Source organism: Pelmatolapia mariae, linkage group LG4 (genome assembly GCF_036321145.2).
Source record: "Pelmatolapia mariae isolate MD_Pm_ZW linkage group LG4, Pm_UMD_F_2, whole genome shotgun sequence".
Lineage (NCBI taxonomy): Eukaryota > Metazoa > Chordata > Actinopteri > Cichliformes > Cichlidae > Pelmatolapia > Pelmatolapia mariae.
The window spans coordinates 13,716,009-13,728,101 of NC_086230.1; the positions used below are offsets into that span (position 1 = coordinate 13,716,009).

Here is a 12,093-nt window from a genome sequence, read left to right on the forward strand (position 1 = left end):
GCACCAACCACAACAACAGTAGCACCAACCACAACAATTGCTGCTCCAACAACGACAGCAGCTGCACCAACCACAACAACATCTGCTCAAACCACAACCACAGCTGCTCCAACCACAACCACAGCTGCACAAACCACAACAACAGTAGCACCAACCACAACAACTGCTGCACCAACCACAACAACAACTGCTCCAACCACAGTCGCTGTGATTATAACCACAACAACATCTGCTCCAACCACAACAACAGTAGCAGCAACAACAACAACTGCTGCTCCAACAACAACAACAGCTGCTCCAACCACAACAACAGCTGCTGCAACCACAATCACTGTGGCACCAACCACAACCACAGCTGCTCTAACCACAATCACTGTGGCACCAACCACAACAACTGCTGCTCCAACCACAACCACAGCTGCTCCAACAACAACCACAGCTGCACCAACCACAATAACAGTAACACCAACCACAACAACTGCTGCACCAACAACAACAACTACTGTTGCAACCACAACAACTGCTGCACCAACCACAACAATTGCTGCTCCCATAACAACAACAGCTGCACCAATCACATCAATAGCTGCTCCAACCACAACCACAGCTGCTCCAACAACAACCACATCTGCTCCAACCACAACCACTGTTGCACCAACCACGACCACAGCTGCTCCAATCACAACCACTGTGGCAACAACCACGACCACAGCTGCTCCAACAACAACAACAGCTGCTCCAACAACGACAACAGCTGCTCCAACAACAACAACAGCTTCTCCAACAACGACAGCAGCTGCAGCAACCACAACAACAAGTGCTCCAACCACAACAAAGGTGGCACCAACAACGACCACAGCTGCTCCAACCACAATAACATCTGCTCCAACCACAACCACTGTGGTACCAACCACGAACACAGTTGCTCCACCCACAACAACTGCTGCTCCAACAACGACAACGCCTGCACCAACCACAACAACAACTGCTACAACCACAACCACTGCAGCACTAACCACAACAACAGCTGCTCCAACAACGACAGCAGCTGCACCAACCACAACAACAACTGCTCCAACAACAACAACGGTGGCACCAACCACAACAACTGCTGCTCCAACAACGACAACAGCTGCTCAAACCACAACCACTGCAGCACCAACCACAACAACATCTGCTCCAACCACAACCACTGTGACACCAACCACGACAACAGCTGCTCCAACCACAATAACATCTGCTCCAACCACAACCACTGTGGCAAAAACCACGAACACAGTTGCTCCACCCACAACCACTGCTGCACCAACCACAACAACAGTAGCACGCACCACAACAACAACTGCTACAACCACAACCACTGCAGCACCAACCACAACAACAGCTGCTCCAACAACAACAGCAGCTGCACCAACCACAACAACAACTGCTCCAACCGCAACAACGGTGGCACCAACCACAACAACTGCTGCTCCAACAACGACAACAGCTGCACCAACCACAACAACATCTGCTCCAACCACATCCACAACTGCTCCAACCACAACCGCTGCTGCACCAACCTCAACAACAGTAGCACCAACCACAACATTTGCTGCTCCAACAACGACAACAGCTGCACCAACCACAACAACATCTGCTCCAACCACAACCACAGCTGCTCCAACCACAACCACAGCTGCACAAACCACAACAACAGTAGCACCAACCACAACAACTGCTGCACCAACCACAACAACAACTGCTCCAACCACAGTCGCTGTGATTATAACCACAACAACATCTGCTCCAACCACAACCACTGTGGCACCAACCACAACAACAGTAGCAGCAACAACAACAACTGCTCCAACAACAACAACAGCTGCTCCAACCACAACAACAGCTGCTGCAACCACAATCACTGTGGCACCAACCACAACCACAGCTGCTCTAACCACAACCACTGTGGCACCAACCACAACAACTGCTGCTCCAACCACAACCACAGCTGCTCCAACAACAACCACAGCTGCACCAACCACAATCACTGTAACACCAACCACAACAACTGCTGCACCAACAACAACAACTACTGTTGCAACCACAACAATTGCTGCTCCCACAACAACAACAGCTCCACCAACCACATCAATAGCTGCTCCAACCACAACCACAGCTGCTCCAACAACAACCACATCTGCTCCAACCACAACCACTGTGGCACCAACCACGACCACAGCTGCTCCAATCACAACCACTGTGGCAACAACCACGACCACAGCTGCTCCAATCACAACCACTGTGGCAACAACCACAACCACAGCTGCTCCAACAACAACAACAGCTGCTCCAACAACGACAACAGCTGCTCCAACAACAACAACAGCTGCTCCAACAACGACAGCAGCTGCAGCAACCACAACAACAAGTGCTCCAACCACAACAACGGTGGCACCAACCACGACCACAGCTGCTCCAACCACAATAACATCTGCTCCAACCACAACCACTGTGGCACCAACCACGAACACAGTTGCTCCACCCACAACAACTGCTGCTCCAACAACGACAACACCTGCACCAACCACAACAACTGCTACAACCACTGCAGCACCAACCACAACAACAGCTGCTCCAACAACGACAGCAGCTGCACCAACCACAACAACAACTGTTCCAACCGCAACAACGGTGGCACCAACCACAACAACTGCCGCTCCAACAACGATAACAACTGCACCAACCACAACAACATCTGCTCCGACCACATCCACAACTGCTCCAACCACAACCACTGCTGCGCCAACCACAACAACAGTAGCACCAACCACAACAATTGCTGCTCCATCAACGACAGCAGCTGCACCAACCACAACAACATCTGCTCCAACCACATCCACAACTGCTCCAACCACAACCACAGCTGCACCAACCACAACAACAGTAGCACCAACCACAACAATTGCTGCTCCAACAACAACAACAGCTGCTCCAACAACGACAACAGCTGCTCCAACAACAACAACAGCTGCTCCAACAACGACAGCAGCTGCAGCAACCACAACAACAAGTGCTCCAACCACAACAACGGTGGCACCAACCACGACCACAGCTGCTCCAACCACAATAACATCTGCTCCAACCACAACCACTGTGGCACCAACCACGAACACAGTTGCTCCACCCACAACAACTGCTGCTCCAACAACGACAACACCTGCACCAACCACAACAACTGCTACAACCACTGCAGCACCAACCACAACAACAGCTGCTCCAACAACGACAGCAGCTGCACCAACCACAACAACAACTGTTCCAACCGCAACAACGGTGGCACCAACCACAACAACTGCCGCTCCAACAACGATAACAACTGCACCAACCACAACAACATCTGCTCCGACCACATCCACAACTGCTCCAACCACAACCACTGCTGCGCCAACCACAACAACAGTAGCACCAACCACAACAATTGCTGCTCCATCAACGACAGCAGCTGCACCAACCACAACAACATCTGCTCCAACCACATCCACAACTGCTCCAACCACAACCACAGCTGCACCAACCACAACAACAGTAGCACCAACCACAACAATTGCTGCTCCAACAACAACAGCAGCTGCACCAAACACAACAACAACTGTTCCAACCGCAACAACGGTGACACCAACCACAACATTCGCTGCTCCAACAACGACAACAGCTGCACCAACCACAACAACATCTGCTCCAACCACATCCACAACTGCTCCAACCACAACCACAGCTGCACCAACCACAACAACAGTAGCACCAACCACAACAATTGCTGCTCCAACAACGACAGCAGCTGCACCAACCACAACAACATCTGCTCCAACCACAACCACAGCTGCTCCAACCACAACCACAGCTGCACACACCACAACAACAGTAGCACCAACCACAACAACTGCTGCACCAACCACAACAACAACTGCTCCAACCACAGTCGCTGTGATTATAACCACAACAACATCTGCTCCAACCACAACCACTGTGGCACCAATCACAACAACAGTAGCAGCAACAACAACAACTGCTGCTCCAACAACAACAACTGCTGCTCCAACAACAACAACAGCTGCTCCAACAACAACCACAGCTGCACCAACCACAATAACAGTAACACCAACCACAACAACTAGTGCACCAACCACAACAATTGCTGGTCCCATAACAAGAACAGCTGCACCAATCACATCAATAGCTGCTCCAACTACAACCACAGCTGCTCCAACCACAACCACTGTGGCACCAACCACAACAACTGCTGCTCCAACCACAACCACAGCTGCTCCAACAACAACCACAGCTGCACCAACCACAATAACAGTAACACCAACCACAACAACTGCTGCACCAACAACAACAATCACTGTTGCAACCACAACAACTGCTGCACCAACCACAACAATTGCTGCTCCCATAACAACAACAGCTGCACCAACCACATCAATAGCTGCTCCAACCACAACCACAACTGCTCCAACAACAACCACATCTGCTCCAACCACAACCACTGTGGCACCAACCACGACCACAGCTGCTAAAACTACAACCACTGTGGCAACAACCACGACAGCAGCTGCTCCAATCACAACCACTGTGGCAACAACCACGACCACAGCTGCTCCAACAACAACAACAGCTGCTCCAACAACGACAACAGCTGCTCCAACAACAACAACAGCTGCTCCAACAACGACAGCAGCTGCAGCAACCACAACAACAAGTGCTCCAACCACAACAACGGTGGCACCAACAACGACCACAGCTGCTCCAACCACAATAACATCTGCTCCAACCACAACCACTGTGGCACCAACAGCAACAACAGCTGCTCCAACAACAACAACAGCTGCTCCAACAACGACAGCAGCTGCAGCAACCACAACAACAAGTGCTCCAACCACAACAACGGTGGCACCAACCACAACCACAGTTGCTCCAACCACAATAACATCTGCTCCAACCACAACCACTGTGGCACCAACCACGAACACAGTTGCTCCACCCACAACAACTGCTGCTCCAACAACGACAACACCTGCACCAACCACAACAACAAGTGCTCCAACCACAACAACGGTGGCACCAACAACGACCACAGCTGCTCCAACCACAATAACAACTGCTACAACCACAGAGACTGCAGCACAAACCACAACAACAGTTGCTCCAACAACGACAGCAGCTGCACCAACCACAACAACAACTGCTCCAACAACAACAACGGTGGCACCAACCACAACAACTGCTGCTCCAACAATGACAACAGCTGCTCAAACCACAACCACTGCAGCACCAACCACAACAACATCTGCTCCAACCACAACCACTGTGGCACCAACCACGACAACAGCTGCTCCAACCACAATAACATCTGCTCCAACCACAACCACTGTGCCAAAAACCACGAACACAGTTGCTCCACCCACAACAACTGCTGCTCCAACAGAGACAACAACTGCACCAACCACAACAACAACTGCTACAACCACAACCACTGCAGCATCAACCACAACAACAGCTGCTCCAACAACGACAGCAGCTGCACCAACCACAACAACAACTGCTCCAACCGCAACAACGGTGGCACCAACCACAACAACTGCTGCTCCAACAACGACAACAGCTGCACCAACCAAAACAACATCTGCTCCAACCACATCCACAACTGCTCCAACCACAACCGCTGCTGCACCAACCACAACAACAGTAGCACCAACCACAACATTTGCTGCTCCAACAACGACAACAGCTGCACCAACCACAACAACATCTGCTCCAACCACATCCACAACTGCTCCAACCACAACCACAGCTGCACCAACCACAACAACAGTAGCACCAACCACAACAACAGCTGCTCCAACAACGACAACAGCTGCACCAACCACAACAACATCTGCTCCAACCACAGCCACAGCTGCTCCAACCACAACCACTGTGGCACCAACCACAACAACAACTGCTCCAACCACAGTCGCTGTGATTATAACCACAACAACATCTGCTCCAACCACAACCACTGTGGCACCAACCACAACAACAGTAGCAGCAACAACAACAACTGCTGCTCCAACAACAACAACAGCTGCTCCAACCACAACAACAGCTGCTGCAACCACAATCACTGTGGCACCAACCATAACCACAGCTGCTCTAACCACAACCACTGTGGCACCAACCACAACAACTGCTGCTCCAACCACATCCACAGCTGCTCCAACAACAACCACAGCTGCACCAACCACAATAACAGTAACACCAACCACAACAACTGCTGCACCAACAACAACAACTACTGTTGCAACCACAACAACTGCTGCACCAACCACAACAATTGCTGCTCCCATAACAACAACAGCTGCACCAATCACATCAATAGCTGCTCCAACCACAACCACAGCTGCTCCAACAACAACCACATCTGCTCCAACCACAACCACTGTTGCACCAACCACGACCACAGCTGCTCCAATCACAACCACTGTGGCAACAACCACGACCACAGCTGCTCCAACAACAACAACAGCTGCTCCAACAACGACAACAGCTGCTCCAACAACAACAACAGCTTCTCCAACAACGACAGCAGCTGCAGCAACCACAACAACAAGTGCTCCAACCACAACAACGGTGGCACCAACAACGACCACAGCTGCTCCAACCACAATAACATCTGCTCCAACCACAACCACTGTGGCACCAACCACGAACACAGTTGCTCCACCCACAACAACTGCTGCTCCAACAACGACAACGCCTGCACCAACCACAACAACAACTGCTACAACCACAACCACTGCAGCACCAACCACAACAACAGCTGCTCCAACAACGACAGCAGCTGCACCAACCACAACAACAACTGCTCCAACAACAACAACGGTGGCACCAACCACAACAACTGCTGCTCCAACAACGACAACAGCTGCTCAAACCACAACCACTGCAGCACCAACCACAACAACATCTGCTCCAACCACAACCACTGTGGCACCAACCACGACAACAGCTGCTCCAACCACAATAACATCTGCTCCAACCACAACCACTGTGGCAAAAACCACGAACACAGTTGCTCCACCCACAACCACTGCTGCACCAACCACAACAACAGTAGCACCCACCACAACAACAACTGCTACAACCACAACCACTGCAGCACCAACCACAACAACAGCTGCTCCAACAACAACAGCAGCTGCACCAACCACAACAACAACTGCTCCAACCGCAACAACGGTGGCACCAACCACAACAACTGCTGCTCCAACAACGACAACAGCTGCACCAACCACAACAACATCTGCTCCAACCACATCCACAACTGCTCCAACCACAACCGCTGCTGCACCAACCTCAACAACAGTAGCACCAACCACAACATTTGCTGCTCCAACAACGACAACAGCTGCACCAACCACAACAACATCTTCTCCAACCACAACCACAGCTGCTCCAACCACAACCACAGCTGCACAAACCACAACAACAGTAGCACCAACCACAACAACTGCTGCACCAACCACAACAACAACTGCTCCAACCACAGTCGCTGTGATTATAACCACAACAACATCTGCTCCAACCACAACCACTGTGGCACCAACCACAACAACAGTAGCAGCAACAACAACAACTGCTCCAACAACAACAACAGCTGCTCCAACCACAACAACAGCTGCTGCAACCACAATCACTGTGGCACCAACCACAACCACAGCTGCTCTAACCACAACCACTGTGGCACCAACCACAACAACTGCTGCTCCAACCACAACCACAGCTGCTCCAACAACAACCACAGCTGCACCAACCACAATCACTGTAACACCAACCACAACAACTGCTGCACCAACAACAACAACTACTGTTGCAACCACAACAATTGCTGCTCCCACAACAACAACAGCTCCACCAACCACATCAATAGCTGCTCCAACCACAACCACAGCTGCTCCAACAACAACCACATCTGCTCCAACCACAACCACTGTGGCACCAACCACGACCACAGCTGCTCCAATCACAACCACTGTGGCAACAACCACGACCACAGCTGCTCCAATCACAACCACTATGGCAACAACCACAACCACAGCTGCTCCAACAACAACAACAGCTGCTCCAACAACGACAACAGCTGCTCCAACAACAACAACAGCTGCTCCAACAACGACAGCAGCTGCAGCAACCACAACAACAAGTGCTCCAACCACAACAACGGTGGCATCAACCACGACCACAGCTGCTCCAACCACAATAACATCTGCTCCAACCACAACCACTGTGGCACCAACCACGAACACAGTTGCTCCACCCACAACAACTGCTGCTCCAACAACGACAACACCTGCACCAACCACAACAACTGCTACAACCACTGCAGCATCAACCACAACAACAGCTGCTCCAACAACGACAGCAGCTGCACCAACCACAACAACAACTGTTCCAACCGCAACAACGGTGGCACCAACCACAACAACTGCCGCTCCAACAACGATAACAACTGCACCAACCACAACAACATCTGCTCCAACCACATCCACAACTGCTCCAACCACAACCACTGCTGCGCCAACCACAACAACAGTAGCACCACCCACAACAATTGCTGCTCCAACAACGACAGCAGCTGCACCAACCACAACAACATCTGCTCCAGCCACATCCACAACTGCTCCAACCACAACCACAGCTGCACCAACCACAACAACAGTAGCACCAACCACAACAATTGCTGCTCCAACAACGACAGCAGCTGCACCAAACACAACAACAACTGTTCCAACCGCAACAACGGTGACACCAACCACAACATTCGCTGCTCCAACAACGACAACAGCTGCACCAACCACAACAACATCTGCTCCAACCACATCCACAACTGCTCCAACCACAACCACAGCTGCACCAACCACAACAACAGTAGCACCAACCACAACAACATCTGCTCCAACCACAACCACAGCTGCTCCAACCACAACCACAGCTGCACACACCACAACAACAGTAGCACCAACCACAACAACTGCTGCACCAACCACAACAACAACTGCTCCAACCACAACCACTGTGGCACCAATCACAACAACAGTAGCAGCAACAACAACAACTGCTGCTCCAACAACAACAACTGCTGCTCCAACAACAACAACAGCTGCTCCAACAACAACCACAGCTGCACCAACCACAATAACAGTAACACCAACCACAACAACTAGTGCACCAACCACAACAATTGCTGCTCCCATAACAACAACAGCTGCACCAATCACATCAATAGCTGCTCCAACAACAACCACAGCTGCTCCAACAACAACCACAGCTGCACCAACCACAATAACAGTAACACCAACCACAACAACTGCTGCACCAACAACAACAACTACTGTTGCAACCACAACAACTGCTGCACCAACCACAACAATTGCTGCTCCCATAACAACAACAGCTGCACCAACCACATCAATAGCTGCTCCAACCACAACCACAACTGCTCCAACAACAACCACATCTGCTCCAACCACAACCACTATGGCACCAACCACGACCACAGCTGCTCCAACCACAACCACTGTGGCAACAACCACGACCACAGCTGCTCCAATCACAACCACTGTGGCAACAACCACGACCACAGCTGCTCCAACAACAACAACAGCTGCTCCAACAACGACAACAGCTGCTCCAACAACAACAACAGCTGCTCCAACAACGACAGCAGCTGCAGCAACCACAACAACAAGTGCTCCAACCACAACAACGGTGGCACCAACAACGACCACAGCTGCTCCAACCACAATAACATCTGCTCCAACCACAACCACTGTGGCACCAACAGCAACAACAGCTGCTCCAACAACAACAACAGCTGCTCCAACAACAACAACAGCTGCTCCAACAACGACAGCAGCTGCAGCAACCACAACAACAAGTGCTCCAACCACAACAACGGTGGCACCAACCACAACCACAGTTGCTCCAACCACAATAACATCTGCTCCAACCACAACCACTGTGGCACCAACCACGAACACAGTTGCTCCACCCACAACAACTGCTGCTCCAACAACGACAACACCTGCACCAACCACAACAACAAGTGCTCCAACCACAACAACGGTGGCACCAACAACGACCACAGCTGCTCCAACCACAATAACAACTGCTACAACCACAGCGACTGCAGCACAAACCACAACAACAGCTGCTCCAACAACGACAGCAGCTGCACCAACCACAACAACAACTGCTCCAACAACAACAACGGTGGCACCACCCACAACAACTGCTGCTCCAACAATGACAACAGCTGCTCAAACCACAACCACTGCTGCACCAACCACAACAACATCTGCTCCAACCACAACCACTGTGGCACCAACCACGACAACAGCTGCTCCAACCACAATAACATCTGCTCCAACCACAACCACTGTGCCAAAAACCACGAACACAGTTGCTCCACCCACAACAACTGCTGCTCCAACAGAGACAACAACTGCACCAACCACAAAGACAACTGCTACAACCACAACCACTGCAGCATCAACCACAACAACAGCTGCTCCAACAACGACAGCAGCTGCACCAACCACAACAACAACTGCTCCAACCGCAACAACGGTGGCACCAACCACAACAACTGCTGCTCCAACAACGACAACAGCTGCACCAACCAAAACAACATCTGCTCCAACCACATCCACAACTGCTCCAACCACAACCGCTGCTGCACCAACCACAACAACAGTAGCACCAACCACAACATTTGCTGCTCCAACAACGACAACAGCTGCACCAACCACAACAACATCTGCTCCAACCACATCCACAACTGCTCCACCCACAACCACAGCTGCACCAACCACAACAACAGTAGCACCAACCACAACAACAGCTGCTCCAACAACGACAACAGCTGCACCAACCACAACAACATCTGCTCCAACCACAGCCACAGCTGCTCCAACCACAACAACTGCTGCACCAACCACAACAACAACTGCTCCAACCACAGTCGCTGTGATTATAACCACAACAACATCTGCTCCAACCACAACCACTGTGGCACCAACCACAACAACAGTAGCAGCAACAACAACAACTGCTGCTCCAACAACAACAACAGCTGCTCCAACCACAACAACAGCTGCTGCAACCACAATCACTGTGGCACCAACCACAACCACAGCTGCTCTAACCACAACCACTGTGGCACCAACCACAACAACTGCTGCTCCAACCACATCCACAGCTGCTCCAACAACAACCACAGCTGCACCAACCACAATAATAGTAACACCAACCACAACAACTGCTGCACCAACAACAACAACTACTGTTGCAACCACAACAACTGCTGCACCAACCACAACAACAGCTGCTCCAAGAACGACAGCAGCTGCAGCAACCACAACAACAAGTGCTCCAACCACAACAACGGTGGCACAAACAACGACCACAGCTGCTCCAACCACAATAACATCTGCTCCAACCACAACCACTGTGGCACCAACAACGACAACAGCTGCACCAACCACAACAACTGCTTCTCCAACAACGACAACAGCATCTGCTCCAACCACAACAACATCTGCTCCAACCATATCCACAACTGCTCTAATCACAACCACTGATGCACCAACCACAACAACAGTAGCACCAACCACAACAATTGCTGCTCCAACAACGACAACAGCTGCACCAACCACAACAATATCTGCTCCAACCACAACCACAGCTGCTCCAACCACAACCACAGCTGCACAAACCACAACAACAACTGCTCCAACCACAGTCGCTGGGATTATAACCACAACAACATCTGCTCCAACCACAACCACTGTGGCACCAACTACAACAACAGTAGCAGCAACAACAACAACTGCTGCTCCAACAACAACAACAGCTGCTCCAACCACAACAACAGCTGCTGCAACCACAATTACTGTGGCACCAACCACAACCACAGCTGCTCTAACCACAACCACTGTGGCACCAACCACAACAACTGCTGCTCCAACCACAACCACAGCTGCTCCAACAACAACCACAGCTGCACCA

The 12,093-nt window shown here is 51.2% G+C and overlaps 2 protein-coding genes across 2 annotated transcripts in view; both read left to right on the forward strand.

Moving 5' to 3' along the window:
• The window catches only part of LOC134625739 (mucin-2-like), a 31,688-nt gene that overhangs the window by 15,117 nt on the left and 4,478 nt on the right, over window positions 1-12,093 (forward strand). Inside the window, exons 13-21 of the mRNA XM_065470680.1 lie at window positions 223-962; window positions 1,157-1,572; window positions 2,594-3,651; window positions 4,194-4,260; window positions 4,451-4,953; window positions 5,473-5,918; window positions 6,477-6,779; window positions 6,974-7,137; window positions 7,184-7,641. Of these exons, the coding sequence (XP_065326752.1) occupies window positions 223-962; window positions 1,157-1,572; window positions 2,594-3,651; window positions 4,194-4,260; window positions 4,451-4,953; window positions 5,473-5,918; window positions 6,477-6,779; window positions 6,974-7,137; window positions 7,184-7,641 (4,155 nt within the window). The remainder of the gene's footprint in view (window positions 1-222; window positions 963-1,156; window positions 1,573-2,593; window positions 3,652-4,193; window positions 4,261-4,450; window positions 4,954-5,472; window positions 5,919-6,476; window positions 6,780-6,973; window positions 7,138-7,183; window positions 7,642-12,093) is intronic.
• LOC134625742 (mucin-5AC-like) lies at window positions 9,415-11,842 on the forward strand (the record flags this gene model as incomplete). Its single annotated transcript, XM_065470623.1, has 3 exons — window positions 9,415-10,296; window positions 10,837-11,730; window positions 11,828-11,842. Coding segments are annotated over 3 exons (1,791 nt in total), but the record flags the coding sequence as incomplete, so codon positions are not given.